We start from the raw sequence: 16583 nt of genomic DNA, 5'->3' as shown, positions 1-16583 counted from the left end.
AGTCCTGTAGTTCCAAACCTACGGGAATCTTTGTTACACATACTACCTTAATTCAATAAACATAAATGTGGGATAATGCCACTAATCATGTCATCAATAAAAATACAACTGACAGGACCAAAATCCAAAATTTTTGCGTTATGTTCCCAATTTTCTACTGAACTAAGTATCATACTACTGATTCAGTACTGGCTTCTGGACATTTCTGAAGAAGCGTCATGGCCTATCTGTCATAATACAGATCAATAAAGAGTGTGGAGACACAGTGACAGAAGGGGCTCTGATGCATTTTCAAAAAGGTACTTGAGGACAGAAGCTTTATTGGCTTTATTTCATTGAAATAACATCAGTAAACTTAGCTCTGGCACCAATGGACAAAATTTTAAAAAGTCAGGGCTATCCATGGACTACAACTCCTCAAAACCTACATCCTCCAGTTCCAAAAGTCTATTTTAGCCATGCGAAATTCACTTACCACAATCAAAATTACATTTTGCAAGAAGCACTACATTTTCACAAAAACATGGATTTTTTTTTTTAAATTTAAGCCTCTACAGATGAGTTTAATATTTGGCACTGTCAATGTAAATGAAAGAAAATACCAGGTCCTTGGTGAAGAGGAGAGAAAATACTGAAATATTATTATACTACACACAAATATACATGGAGAGAAAACACTCCCCAAAACCCATGGCTGGAGTCTTTGCCACTATTAATGAACTGACCAGAAAAGGAATAGTGAATATCATTCATCTGGATTTCATGAAGACAGGTTTGATTTACAGAATGAGTCAGTGAGATAGTGAAAAACTATTAAAACACATTAAAGATTGGCTAAGGGTCAGGAACACCAGCATAAGATCAAGTTTTTAATTTATCTAGCTATCTGGACTGAACTATATAGTCTGACATAAAACTAAACTCTATTCTGTCAAAAGAAGAGTTTTATAAAACAGAAGATAAAAATGCCCTTTTAAAGCGACTCTTTGAAATGAAAATTTTTATTTCTTCTCCCTACCTTCTGCTAGGCCAAACAAGGTCATTTTGCTATTCTTATGGGGGGAAAGCTGAAATTATTGAATTGGTTTAGATATGACTTTATATTAGACATGACTTTGATACTATGGATATTTTTGAGTGAAGTGTGTTTGATGTGGACATCAATACTATTTTATTTTATTTCCATTTTGGAGTAAATATGGGCTTGTTTGGACAGTAATAGTAATACAGGAAAATGTAATGTAACTACAACTAACTTTGTATGGTTATTAACATACAAATACCTTAAAAGGAAAGGGAAGTAGTTCCCCAGATCTACCCAATACTTTTGAACTACGTACTATGGGAAAATACTGTCTTCTCAGAATATTAAGAATTCACCCCATGGGAGTTACCATGACTTCTGCAGGGCTGTTGAGTCCCTTTATGACAGCTGTTGGAGTTTTCATTGTCATTTCCTTGGGTACCAGGACTTAAAAGCTGCTGTCTAAGAATCAATTCTTCTACTGTGATACTGCTGCTGATCAGGATTATTTCACCTTTATTTCAGGCCAAATCCATCACTATGTGTCATTATTTATTTATTTAGGGGTTGTGGGTTTTTTTTTGTTTTTTTTTTTTTCCCCCTCCACCAAATGCCCTGAGATCAGTGCATTGCTTTCACACATCTTTTAATACATCTTTCCTAATTATTTCATATTCCTTGGGGATCTTACGTACTCAGTGTCCTACAAAGAGTGGTCTTCCTCTTAAACACCTGATCTTGCACGTTTCTTATAAACTGGCTATGAAGAGAAAAGAAGTGGTTTGCGCTGAGGAGGCCACTAAGCTGAAGTCTTAAGGACTGAACTTTGGATCAACTGCACTTAAAGATCCTCTTCAATAGTTTTAACACAAAAAACCCCAGCATTGCATTAATGAAAGCAATATCACCAATATGCAAAAATTTCAGAGCATTAAATAAATAATCTTGAAAGCTAGAGTAACAAGTGAAGCAATTCAAATTACAAGGTCATATGTCTAGAAAGTAGGAACAAGAATTTCTGTTGCATGCTAAAATCATGAGCTGAAATTTTAAAAGAAAAGAAAAAGGTGTTAAGTATTTGATTAGCAAATGAACTGACAGTCATCAGCATGCTGTAGTTACAAAGACTGTGATTAATGAGGAGAGCCATTTCCAATATACATATAGAAGATTTCATGCGGCTAAAAAAGTCATTGGTAAGACCACCTGTAAAACAGCATATATAGTTCTGGCTAGTCATATTTGCAGTAATTAATTTTCCTGAACGGAGGCAGAAAAGGGCTATGATGTTGGTCAGGAAATGGAAACCCTATTGTACTAAAAGAGACTAAAAGACACTGGCTGGCTTACTTTTCCAAAACGCAGACAGAATTAGGGGATGTAAGATGGCACATCAGATGGTGAACATCACAAGGGAGAACTATCAAAGTTGAAGGACAGCACTGGTGAAACAACAGAAGTAAAACTTGCTGTGAATAAATTCAGGCTGAAAAGAGAGTGGTCCCAGCCCTTCAAAGGGGTGAGCTTCTGAAACACTGTTCTCATACAAATAATAAGGACGACAGATTTAAAATGGATCTTGATAATGAATGAGATTACATAATGTTGTTACCTATTATAGAAAAGAATTGAATTTGACACATGAGATATCTTACTGTCCTATGTTCTTGTCACTTTTCCCAATTCCTCTGCAGCTAGGGTGCCAAGAAGTCTGCAGACAGAAAGTTGGCAGGAGTCTGGGGATACAACCACCCATACTGGTGCTTTCTTGGAAAGAAGCACTATGTACATGGGGTTCCACCAAGGCCACCCAGATCAACTGGCAGCTTCCTCATGCCACTCTGCCTGCCTGAGTCGAGCCTGGTCACAGAGAGCCAGCACAGAGCAGCAGCTCACACTCCACGCTTGTTCGTCAGACTCTGCTACCTGTGGTGACAGTGGCAGAGTCCCACTTTTGGATATGGGCACTGCTGAATGAACACTCTTGGCTGTTAGCAGTTCATCTGCTTGGATTTTAGTCGATGACTTGAAGATGGCACTGGACGGGGAATTTCCTGTAATTTTCTAACGCTGTTCTTCTCTCCTTTTACTATCCTGATTCACGGATGAAGTAACCCAAAACAAATCTCAAGTGAAGGCATACATACCATTTACCCATTAGACATCACACACATTTACACAGCATTTTGTTACATCCTGTTGGCCTTTACAAGGGTTTGTTACTGCTCCTCTATACTACTCTCCACAGGGATAATGTTTCTTCTGAGGTATCTGCAGCATCACATAGACTATTTCTTCCTTCAAGGCTAAAACTACTAGGAAATCTACCTGTGGGTATTCTGCTGTTCTTTTACAGGAATATCACATTTGTAATTGATTAAAAATTTAAATCGCATTCCTGGTGCTACTGTGAAGCTGCACTTCAGGTCCAAGAATTTATTATGAAGCTGAGAAAAATCAACATATTTGGAATGATAGGGTTGTTCCAAAAATAAAAATGAAGCAGAAACTGGCATTTTTTATTTTCAGTATACATGCTGCTATTACATATCAGAGTCTTATAATCACAGAGCAATATGTATATAATACACAGACCTATCAGGGCAATACTTATATTCCATAAGCCAGAATATGGGGCAGCACAAACACACAAGCCCCATTTCCTCAGAAGCCATTCTAATACTCCAGGATGTCCTAACCAGACACTTCACATCTTTTAAGCAGAAGATTAAACATGTCACCAAAAACCATCCACAGTTTTAGTGGCCTCACTTCAAATGAAGTCTTACAGAGAATTAAAATTCTTGCACATTCATCTTGGTATGATGTAAGAGTATTGCTGCTAGAGGCCAAGTCCTCTGAGGTATCAAGCACTGCCTGAGGACTCTAAGAGTTCTTGTCTTTCATCTGGGTATATGAATATTCCATGTTATGCCAAGGTCAAAAGCCAGGATTGAAGTGCTAACCTGGTTTACATTTTAATACTTAAAAGCACCACACCTGATCTGGCTCTCCTCACCCCAAATTACAAAATCCACAACTTCCTCGCAAAAGTGCTGCTGAGGCTAGCCTGAAGACCCTTGTCCTTATGCTACAAATTTTCTTTTTCTTCCTGCTATGCATATTTACCCTTAGACAACATCTAGCTCTTAACCTCATCTGCCACTTCACAAGCTGTCAAATGAACTATTCAAGCACTAAAAAAAATGAAGGGTCTGTTAAGTTGTAAATTAAATGACAGTCTACAGCTGAAAATTAGCAGTAACGTGCCCAAAACTTTATTGATTGCTAAGAAAAGGTGAATAACCCCTCCTACAGCTGGCTGTGTAATTACTGACCTTTAGAACCCAAAAGCTATTAATTTAAGAACTGATAGCAGTGAACTAGCAAATGAGTTATTTTGCAACAGGACAGTAAAGGCTGTCAAGATTTTGCATGTGTTCAGTGCCACCTTGAATAGTATTGTTACATGGCTATATTTTCCATTTTAATGCAGAATATAACTCAAGCTACGTTGGGACATAAAACGCCTGTCAACTAGTTCAGATTAGTGGGAATGTAGCCACAGATACTGAGGCCTTTCAGTACGTTTTAAGAACTCAACATCCTTCCGAAAAGGTTTCTAAATTACTGTTAAAGGCAGGAAAATTGTATTGCCAAGCTCTGCCACTCTGATACGTGTACTGCAAACATTTCATCTGCCCTCAGAGATAAAGATGGGAACAGCCGGTAACAGGAGAACAGCAGACAGTAATCCGACGTCAGTAAAGTTTCTTTACATATGGGAGACACACATACACACAAAAAACCCACCACTTCTCTTAATACTGCTGAGTTTAGTCTGTTGCAGACTCTAGTACAATTCACAGAAATACTCGTTTAAAGACTATTAATACAAACGTGCTTAGCAATATTTTAACTTGTTTCTTTTCCTTCTCAATAATAAGCACTTACCATGAATGAAGAGCTAGTTGCCTTTTGACAAAGCAAACTACATTTTAAGAGCATTGGTCAAGCGGTGGCATTTACAGTAAGAAAAATTTTAAAAGATATAATAACTGGAAGTAATGAAAGAAAAAGGTATCTGACCTGGTGCAGATGTCCTTCCATGAAGAGTAGTTTCATTAGGCAGGAGATCTTTTGAATTGGAAGTGAATGGTGATTGTCTAAATGTGTCTTCAGAAAAGAAAGGGCTACAGGAAAAATATAAGATGTCTCTTTGTAAACAAAATAGCAGTTAACGAAAGAAGAAAATATGATTCTTGACCATAACATCTTAATATTTTAACAAATACCATCGTGTTAAAAGCCCTGTTTCATTTACAGAATTCATGCTGAAAGATATGCAGACCACGAAGCAAGGTGTGGAGAAGAGGCATGCTTGGTAAAACTGTATCTCAGTGAAAGCTGAAGTCCTCCCAAAAGGCTTTTAACTACATTTCATCAGCTCAGATTTGCTATATCACAATACAGTATGGATCATTAAAATTAATGCTTTAAAAATTTGTATTCTACTGTCTGAAATTTTGTATTCAACTGTCATATCTGGAGAGGGCAATCAGGAAAGGTGGAAAATATTATTATTCAATAATCTGAGGTATGCAGTAATTATTTTTAAAACAAAAATTTTCAAATTCTAGGTTAAGATGCTATTTAGATAGTTTTCTTTTGACACGGCATTACATAATTAATTCCATGAGTTTGATTTTTAAAACAGGAAACAATTCATATAAGCTAACCGAATGGTTACTTCTCAAAGAGTATTAAGTGCAAATATTAACCAGCTACTTGACTCCAAAAAGCATAGCATGCTTTGGTTTTAATTAACAGGCAGTAAAAAGTCAATTTCAATAGTGAATTGACATTTCTGTCGAAGTATTTTCTGCTCAATTAAAGATCATAACAGAAACAAAAATTCCTCGACTACAGTACAGACAGACATCAGTAAGAAAAAATTCAAAATGAAAAAGTATAGTCTTTCTTGGAAAACTGTTTTCTAAGGCAGTGTATTCCATCTGTATGCAAACTATCAATTTCTTCTAAGCAAAATGAAAACTACAGTAAATCTGATCATTCTTATATTGAGAATCCTTAACAGGCAGGTATATAGCGGGTGTCTTAAAGGTGTAGAACAGGAGGCCAGCTCATTTCTGCAGCCTGTTCTTATTCAGTAATAAAAGCCAAAAACCTTTTCAGGATAAAGATCATAGTATGAGGTATTATGAAGCACTGCACAGCAGGCAATTCAGACCGAGAGACTGTGCTAGCAGCACCAACCAAGTTGACCCTACCAGACCAGATTCCCACGGTGTCAATCCAAACAATTGCACTGGCACAACTTTCCCCTTATACAGTCTTTCTGCAGAGAGCAAACAAGGTGTCCTCCACTGAGTCACTTGTATTCTTAGTCAGATCTCTTCTGCCTTTGCAAAACTTGTTGATAATTAACTTGATCATGTATCACTTTAGGCAATCCCATTATTTACTTTCTCATCAAGTTTTTTGGCCATTATTCATTTTGTGCTATTGCACTTGTGACAGTTAATGGGGTATTTTGGTACTTCTACAGAAGTTCAAATGTGATCATAAACACTGTCAACATTAGGTTGTGCTCAAGGGTAAGGCATGAAACTGCCCTAAACCTGAACAATTTAGTGTACACAGATAGCTGAACAATGCATAATACTGAAGAAAACAAGTGATCGGGATAAAGCAAAACAGCTCCAGCCCACATGTGCAAAACTGAACTTTTTTCCAAGACTCACACTGCCACTCAGGGGTGACATAATACAAAACAGACTGACGCTGTATAAAAATATGGCATCATTTATTGCAACATTTTTCTCACTGGTTTAATAAAGATTTGAAAGAAAAACATCAATAAAAAAAGCTTTATTACTGTTGTAACTCTTCAAAATCTTGTAATCCGCTCAGGTTTCCATATTGGCCTTCCTTAGATTCAGTCACTGGGACACTGCTTATTGCCGGTTCTAAGCAAAATAAATGATGTAAAGTTTATCTATTTCAGGCTAGGCCAAGTATCATAAGCAGGCTGCTGTTGTAGACTGCATCATGTTATGTCCCAAGGATTTCCCTCTCTGCCATCGGCCTCCAGTGAATTACAGAACCATTCTTGGCTACCTCTCTTCTGCCTTCTTCTAGAATGGCTGCTGAGTCTCTTCAGTATTGGGCTTATTATTCTTTTTATTTCAGCAGGTACGTCCTCCAATTCCCAGTCCGAAGTATGGAGGGAGGAGCTCCTGCTTCATAGTACGAAACCATGTAAATTATTCTCAATCACTGTGCAAAGTCTCTTCTAATGAAGATTAAGCGTTACGATTTTTTTCTCTGGCTGTACTTTTCCAGTTTTATGGCTACACAGTTCTCTAGATGAAAGAAACTTATCTTGGCATCTTACGCCCTGGCGTACTCACTTCCAGATCATTTGCTTCTCCACTTTCTGTCTTTGTATCACAGATGGCAGGATCTACCATCTCAGTCATTGAACTGTGAGGAATCCTTGCCAGTTTCGGCTGCTTAAGCGAAGTCATATGGAAGTATACGATCATAAAGTCCAAGAATACTCACAGGAATAATAGCAACAGATAGGCAACAGTTACAAAAGTTAGTATGGAATAAGGGAGCAAAAAGCGCTTGCCCTTTTGCTGGGCTTTGCAAGACTCTCACCAATGACACAGCTTAATCTCTCCGCTCCCCAGTTACTCACAGGTGGACAACACTGACCTCACTTTGGCTCTCTGCAGCTGACAGCAAACTTCACATAACAATTGTTATTCAAATGCCTTTCTGACATTACTCCAGATGTAGGTTGGTGAGCCAAATTGCAACACCACACGTTTTCTTAATGCAGTCTGAGTGCCTCTATCTTCCACTGGCTGCTCCATCACATTCTATTTTTGAGAAGGCGTCATACCCTTACCAGTAAAGACTTCCAGCTGTTTGGTTTTGGGTGGGGTTTTTTTGGCAAGGTCTTTCAAGTCAATCTGTTTGAGCTCGTGGGGTTTAGTAGACCAACTCCCTTCCCCTTAAGAAGCTCTTCTTATTCATGTCTTCTTCTGTTGGTAAGATAGGTGAGACAAGAAAAGCAGCGGGAAGAACTGAATCAGGCACTCAGCATTTCATGCCCTGATGGGTAGCAGCCATTATCAGGACTTCTCAGTAAAACTCAGTGCAAGTTTGACAACAGCTAACTATGCTACCCTCTTCGAAGCTGGCAGCCAGAAAAAGGGGAAGTTCTCTTTGAACTGTCCTCAACCTTTCCAGTTTGAATTATCTCTGATAGATCCAAAAGTAGCTCTGGATTCTCACACCAGTCCTGCCGGTAACATCACAGGACACTGAAATCTATTTTCAACTATTTGTCACACCTCCCCCCCTGCAATGCACACTGGATGGTTAATGAGTAGTTGGGCAATATACACATTTATCTCCATATGCATCTTTCAGGCTTATGCTTTTTAAGTAGTCACAGGAAGGCTATGCAGACTGCACACTGCACAAATTCCCAAACTAGCAAATATGGGAAGCATTCACAGTAGCTAGAAGTTAAAAGCTCAATTTAATTATCTTTCAACTTGTAACATCAAAAAGTCCCTAATGTACATTTACTGAGCTGATCAGTTTATTAAAACCAAATTATTTATTTATTACAGCTACCGTGAATGAATGGGATAGGCCTAGGAATTTAAGAACAACATATTTTAGAGATATTTTCTTCTGCAACTGAAATGCTTTTCAATTTCTGTCTGGACAAAGTCGTCTTAGTTAGCAGGAATCAAACATGCTGGGAACTTCTGTAGAAGGGGCTGCAGAGGCACAGAAGGTCTTACTGTCATTTTTGAGGGAACTCTTCATCACTTCGGTCCACTCAGTCTCCAACCCATCCACACTGACATGGGAACTTTCAGATAGGAAATAAACGTACCCTTGTGAAACCCTAACTTCTCCTTGCCATGGGCTCCTGAGTTTTTACCAATTCTAGGTACCACTTACTACATAAGAGCTTTGAATTTTCCCAGAGGGACACCTCACTTAGCTGCTCATGTATATGTAAACAACTTTTGTGGGCTTGCTCCCAGCCACAATACTGCAAAGTGAATGTTTCTTTAACAGCACGTGCGGTAATTGGATTATGTTTTTAATTCCTGGGTAATTTCATTTATTGTATTAATGTGGCTGTAGCCTTTAACAAATGTTTCATTAGCATTGTCTTACAGTCTGACTTTTAAAAATTCATCTCTAGAAGGCATTGAGAAGATAGAAATACTGATCTGAAATTTTATTAAAGAAACACAAGTTTGACAGAAGACTGAATCAAAATCACCTAACATTGGTCCATGTCTTGAAATCCAGCTGTCATCCTGTTTTTCCCTCAAGCACTGCATGTACTATGCAGTTTCTTTTAAGTTTCAGTTTTTGTAGAAAAAAATAGAAAAAATAATTCTTAAAATGATGTGTGAATACTTGATCAAAGGAGAACAGTCATTTTGGCCCAAAGGCCTTTTGTCTCATGAACTCTGAGCAATCAGATCTACAGGTATAATTTTTCAGATATAGGTTACATTACTCATGAAAGTATCTTACACTTGTAATATCAGGTCACATTTGCAGGAGACAGACACATCTGAGTTCACAAGGCAAAATGAGGCAATGCCATTTACACTACAGCTTTGCAGATAACAATGGACTGTACTTACCTGGCTGTAGTTCTGATGGCGTTATCTTTATTGTGGTTGTGCTCTTTGCTCACCTTTTCTGCAGAGGAACATACATGGGTTTTTTTGTGATTAGCATATATCATATTTTCCCTATCAGGTTTTATTCAGCAGAAGTATTTCAATGTTTTATGATAACAGCATAATCCAGGGTAATTTAGGGTAAATTGTTACAGCATGGTTAGAGAATGGACATGACTTTATTTAAACTAACACCCAACAAATTTTTTCAGCTTCATTATTTCAGTGTTAGTGCTCCATGCAAAGTGTGCAATACAAGCATTCATTAAACACAGCGGTGATATCACTGCCTTTATGTAACAGCTGAGGTTCACCTTCTTTGTCAAGAGAAACGGACAGTGCGGCTCCAGGAGCACTGTCTGCTGCAGCCACTGGCCACTTATGCCAGTAACTGCCATCTATAGGTTCCCCTACACTCCAAGGCCTGGATCAACCTGTTGTCACAAATTATTCAATTAGCTTTCAAAAATACAGGAGTTGAACTCCGGCTTTTCCAATTCAGTTCAAATATCGTGAACCTGACCTGACTGTCACAGTGCTCTAAAGCATATGTTAACTATGGGGAACATTTGGCAAGGCTTTTGCATTCCAAATGTGAGGGTAGAAGGGCTCTGACTCCTATTATTTTCCAGACTTAGCAACCTCACACTTTCACAGTACCTTAATGGTTATACACAATCTCTTTTTGTTCTTTAAATTCAACCATTTACTATTTCCACTGCTTTTACCTGATAACTGGAAGAGCAGCTCAGATGCCATCTTCACTGATATATCTTGGCTGAACAGATTTCTTTCTGGGAGCACACGACCTTCTGGTGCCTTCTGTATGTGTTCACTAATGTCTCGCCCTAATAAAGTGTTGTAGCCAACATTTTGGCTGGGTTGGCTGGGTGACACTGAAGACTGTGAATCATGAATGTCAACTTCCATTGGTTCTTCCTTTATCTTTACCATCTGGGTTTCCTTGTAACTCTCAGCTGCAAATATGTATTTAAAAAAAAAATAAACAACTGCCACAATTATTTAATTAGGCTACAATTTTTCAGAGTACTCAAAGCAGGAATCACAATTACAAGTTATAATTTGTATACCATATCACTGCAAATGGTAAGAGAAGCAAGCAGCTGACTGCTACCGTATTCTTCTGGAGGTTATAAATAGAAGCAACCGCTTGAAAAAAAAATTTCCAACTAGAGAGCAGAAAACAGTTGCATATTTGTAAATATGAGAGTTATAGCACTTTCTGTGAATACTGGGTGATCACACACCACTTCATGACGCTTTGTTTTTACTTATTAAATGAAGTTGCAACTACGTACCAGCTCTCCAAAGGTGGGCGCTGAAGACCTCTTACCAACTCTAAATTACTCTTTTATCAGCAGAAGTTCCAGCATGGACAGTCAGAAGTACTGGTATGGGGACAGATGAGGAGGAAACCTCATCTGCTCCTCTTTCATTCTCTTTCTCTCTTAAACTAAAAAACAGGCAACTATGTGAAGAACCATTTTGTCCTAGGTGCATATGCTTTCAAGATGAGAGGAGTATTCTGGGGCCCATGCTATTCTAAAGTCTGATTTAGTAACAAGCATATATATTCCCTCATTCATTATTGACCTTAACGACGATAACGATAAACCCATATCCTTCCCTCCATGCCTTCTTCTCCAGTGTCTTAGGTCTAGCAAACAAAACCATAGCCTAGAAGACAATTTGTAGTTCGCTTTCTACACTTGAGATTCGAAGGTGTTGCTGAATGCTCTGGTTTGGCTGCAAGGTAAGTGATCATTTTTTCCTCAGAATAAAAGCTCTGAAATATCAAAATCAAGGTTCCAAGGTAATTTGCCTACCACACCCCAAATACCTATACAGTCATTTGGATTCAGACTTTCTGCTGTGGAAAGAGAAGTTAAAGACCTGTAGAATTTATTCTCAGTTTAGTTTCAGAGAAAGATGATGAGGTTTTAAAATATTTTCATTCAGAGTGCTCCTGAAAGGACACAGATACCATGGCAGAACTGCCCAACTAAGTGTTGCCTCTGCTAGCTAGATGCTGACCAGACACTCTGGAAACAGGCAGCCTAAGACAGGCAATATGCCTGGGAGAGTCAAGAATATAGATAAATGCATGAACATTAAATACCAGAAGGGCCATCCAGGTAAGGAATCATTCCAACAAAAAAATGTACATGGGATTTATTAATTTTGCCTAAACCTGTAGATGTACTTCTGGTACTAGCCAAGATACTGAAAACCTTAAGGAAAATCTGCTTCTGTTTACTCATGATTAGCGCATGCCCTAAATTGTCGCCTACGTAGCCTCCACATCTGGAGTCAAGGGAAAACGTGAGTTTTGAATTTCTCAGACTCCATGAGCTGAAGGAAGAAAAGACCACCCTAGCATCCAGCAAAAGAGGCCATGGTAAAGGATAGGGACAGGCACGCTGAAGCACACAGAGCCAGAGAAGAGAGAGCTTAGGTGCTGAGGGGATTAGGATCTGGGGGAGCAGTCTGGCCCTTGTCCAGACTGGGGGGGGACATGATCAGATCTATGACCATGGGCCAGCATGTTAACTGGTGCAGACAGGGGCTGGCTATCCTGATAGCATCAGGTCACTGATGGAGGCACTCTGCACAAAGAGTTCCCTCACATGCAAGTTTCCTTGTCATCTCTCAAATTTTGCTATTTAGAAGGCTCTGATATTAAAAATAAAGGAATATCAGTTCATAAGAAAAAGCCCAAACACAAACAGTATTTTCTATTAATTTTGAATCAGAGAGAAGAAAAGGGGCAGAGGGGAATCCACTAACTTCACTTGATAAATTAATCTGTTGCTGCTCTGTTTTTCCCCTCCTCTCTAACTCACATATGATTGTGTCAGCCTCACAGATTTTATTCCAAGTGTGAATGTTTCAAACACCACCCAGCCTTTTGTTTTCAATGACACAATATTACAACGAATCTCAAGAGGCACCAAAATGTAGTTTGGTCATCCCTGATAACATCTTCAAATGGTTCGTGTGATCCTGTAGTCTCTAATCAAACAGACTCCCTTTAGCATGAAGGTATATGCATTCCACCTAAAATTAAACTGATGCGTGTCACCAAGTCCTTTTTTTATTCCCCTCATTTCTCCCTCTCCCCACTTTCCTGTTGTTCTTAAGTGGAGAAAAAAAGGGGCTGTGCTGCCTACAGATCTTAAAAAAAAAAAAAAAAAAAAAAAAAAAAAAAAATCAAAGCTAGGAGATAAAAACCACTTGGGTATGTTCCAGGAACAATTTACATGAAGTGCTTTCAATCTTTTCTTATGACATTTCTTGACCTTTAAAAGAAACATGTAAACACTGATAAAAATCTTTACCATTTACGATTGACCAAATACATTTCAGACTTTCAAAATTTTCAGTGAATTCTCAACTGAAGACAAGTTAGAAATACTATATAATGCCTTTTTTGTCCTGTTAAGCAGATGAGTTTTTTTATTATTATTTAAAGCTTCCATTAGCCTCTTATTATAAAACCACAGAACATTGCATCTGTGTTGAAAAGTGTAAAAATAGCATGCTGTGCATTAAAAGTGAAACACGGAACAGCAAAGGAATGCATCAGGTAACACTGTCAATCAAAAGCTCAGGTAACTCCACAAACAAATGAGTTCTTCAGATGTCTGAGAGACCGAGCTCTGCACCCAGCTGCCAAATATAGGTGCAGAGTCAAGCTGACCTTTGCTGCCCTCTCTGCTTTTAAAATATTTTTTCTATTTCTGTTCCTGCCCCACACAGTTTAATTCCTTGTCCTGCAAATGCTTTTGAATTGGACAAACTGATACGACCCCAACTAAGGCAAGAGTCAAGCAATACTGATGACCTTCTCTCCCTCACAATCAGCTAGCACTCAAACTGCCCTAACTAAATTTACATATTTGATCATTTCCTTTGACCTTTATCTTCCCAGCTGCACCCTTTTGATCTGACAGAATGTCCCTGCCAAAAGTGAATCCTGTCATACTCCGATTCCCAAAAGCAAACGCAGAAGACTGAAGCAGGGTGTCTATGATAATTTTACAAGAGCCAACAAAACAGAGACACAGTCAGTCTGTCCCATGAGCAGCAATCATAGCCATACAACCCAGCTGTGCCAAGATCTTGTGCTGGTAAAAGACTGTAATTAAGGTTATACCCATACCTATCTCACCATACAGTCAGTCAAACTGTAACTTCTATCTTGAAGATTATTTTCCCTTCTGTGGTACAGACAGTTCATTTGTGGAGTAAGGTGATATCCCTTATTTCCTTACACAGGTATCCCACATGGTTATAGCGCAGCTAAAGTTTTTCAAGTCAAGGACTCGTACATTGAAAGGTCTCCTGGTTCAAATAATTAAAATAATTATAGCTTTGGCTTTTTTCCACTTTTGCATTTCTTCTCAAGTAGATGGGCTAGGTTAAATAAACTACAATGTATCAGAACACAACATTAGTAGACAAGACTCACTTTCTTCATGTCAGATTTTAATAGAAGTACAGACATCTAAGACTCAAGTAGCTTTAAAGTATCCAGACCATGATCTCCTAAACATCACAGAATCAGCTTGGTTGGTGTGCAGGTTTAAGCCCTGCCGGGACTGGAGAGCACGTTGCTGTTGCCCCTCCCCCACCCTCAGCCGGTCAGGCTGGAAGTTAGGCACAGACCCCGGGCTAAAATAAGAAGAAATTTAATACAACAGAGTGATGAAAAATCTGAACAACAACAGTGGCAATGATAACAACAATAAACAGCAATAACAGTGAACAAGACAAAAGATATACAGAGAAATACCGCAAAATGGTCAGGGAACAAGCCCGCCGCGTGAGTCGCAACCCCCAAAACCAAAAGCGAAAGTAAAAAGGCTCCGACCCTGGACCTGACGCCAGCATGGTATGAATAACCCGGCTGGAGATCCCTTCCCCCTCTCTCTCTGCTGGGGAAAACTTGACCCTATCCTAGTTGAACCAGGACAGTTGGAAAAAGCCTTGAAGATCACCTAGTCCAACCATTAACCTCACACTGACCATTCTCAACTACAACAGATCCCTCAGCGCTGGGTCAACCCCTCCAGGGATGGGGACTTCACTACCTCCCTGTGCAGCCCATTCCAGCACCCAACAACCACTTCTGGAAAGAAATGCTTCCTAATAGCCAGTCTTAACCTTCCCTGGCACAGCTTGAGGCCATTCCCTCTTGTCCTATCACTTGTTACTTTGTCCAACAGACTCATCCCCCCTCTCTGCACCCTCCTTTCCGGGAGCTGTAGAGGGCCATGAGGTCTCCCCTCAGCCTCCTCTTCTCCAGACTAAACCCCCCCCAGTTCCCTCAGCCGCTCCCCATACGACCTGTGCTCCAGACCCTGCACCAGCATCATTGCCCTTCTCTGGACACGCTCAAGTCATTCAACAGCCTTTTTGGGGTGAGGCGCCCAAAACTGAACACAGGAATCGAGGGGTGGCCTCACAAGTGCCAAGTACAGGGGTGAGATCCCTTCCCTGTCCCTGCTGGCCATGCTATTGCTGACACAAGCCAGGATGCCATTGGCCTTCTTGGCCACCTGGGCACACTGCTGGCTCCTGTTCAGCCGGCTGTCAGTCACCCCCCCAGGTCCCTCTCTGACTGGCAGCTCTCCAGCCACTCCTCCCCAAGCCTGTAGTGCTGCTGGGGGTTGTTGTGGCCCAAGGGCAGCCCCTGGCATTTGGCTTTATGGAAACTCCTCCAGTTGGCCTCAGCCCATGGCTCCAGCCTGTCCAGGTCTCTCTGCAGAGCCTCCCTACCCTCGAGCAGATCAACACTCCCACCCAACTTGGTGTCAGCTGCAAACTTACTGATGTCTGCTATTCATTCAAACCTAACCTGGATGAAGCTCAGAACAACAGCACAGCAGTGAACACTGCTCATCTCACAGAAGATGAACTAAATAATTTAATATGCTTTCTGCTGTTAACTTTGCGATACAGAAGCTTGTTGAGAAAACAGAAGACTATTGCCTATGTGTATGTACTATCATCAAGCCACAGAGACACTGTTTCTTTACAAAGCAGTATAACTTTTAATCATCTGGCCTATAAAAACCTCAATGAACTTCATCCTTTCACCTTGAGTGATACAATTTTCCACGTCATATTTGAAAAATGCAGTTCTGACATGCTTGTTCCAGGAGGAAGTAATTTCTTCCACAGCTTTCAGGTTCTCTGGCATTCACAAGCGTGAGGAATTGCACAGTAGCAGCACTTGCTTAAAAAAGCCCCAAAACCAAACACAACAGAAACATAGAACAATAGTTGTGCTACCTGAGAGTTTAGGGTACAGCACTCATCTCTGAAGGCCTAACAGTGTCACCTCAAGGTGTAGCAGTAAGAGTACCTCTGATATTTAGTCTCAGACAATGCCTCTCTACAACCTAGGACAGAGATGGCCAAGTTTTAGAAAGACTTTATTCAAGCTACTTCTCCAAGGAAACTGAGATTACCACAATCCAATGCAATTTGTGATCAAATCAACATGTGCCCTTGTGACAACCAAGGCCAACTGTATCCTGGGCCATATTATCAAACCTGTAGCCATCAGGTAGAGGGAGGAAATTCTTACCCTCTATTCTGTGTTTACATGACTGCATTTAGAGTACCATGCCCCATTCGGGGCTCCCCAGTACAGGATGGACGCTGACATCCTGGAGCATGTTCAGTGGAAAGCTATCAATGCTATTATGCTGAAAGACATAAGAGGAGAACAGCTAAGAGAACTAGGTTAGTTCAGCCTTAAGAAAACAACACTA

At 39.8% G+C, this 16583-nt stretch overlaps 1 protein-coding gene across 5 annotated transcripts in view; it reads right to left on the bottom strand.

The window, feature by feature from the left end:
* Positions 1-16583, bottom strand: part of ZNF827 (zinc finger protein 827) — a 113017-nt gene that overhangs the window by 28980 nt on the left and 67454 nt on the right. For 4 of the 5 annotated variants that reach the window (XR_012633561.1, XM_074904988.1, XM_074904989.1 and 1 more), the window contains exons 6-8: positions 10509-10757; positions 9742-9799; positions 5114-5217 (exon numbers count right to left, since the gene is read on the bottom strand). Coding sequence is in view for 4 of the 5 variants with exons in the window: in XM_074904988.1 (XP_074761089.1) it covers positions 5114-5217; positions 9742-9799; positions 10509-10757 (411 nt within the window). In the remaining variant the exon portion in view is untranslated. The remainder of the gene's footprint in view (positions 1-5113; positions 5218-9741; positions 9800-10508; positions 10758-16583) is intronic. The other variant, XM_074904990.1, reaches the window with a different exon arrangement.

Source organism: Athene noctua, chromosome 4 (genome assembly GCF_965140245.1).
Source record: "Athene noctua chromosome 4, bAthNoc1.hap1.1, whole genome shotgun sequence".
Lineage (NCBI taxonomy): Eukaryota > Metazoa > Chordata > Aves > Strigiformes > Strigidae > Athene > Athene noctua.
Note: the sequence above shows the minus strand (reverse complement) of the source record. Positions and strands in the feature narration are given on the sequence as shown.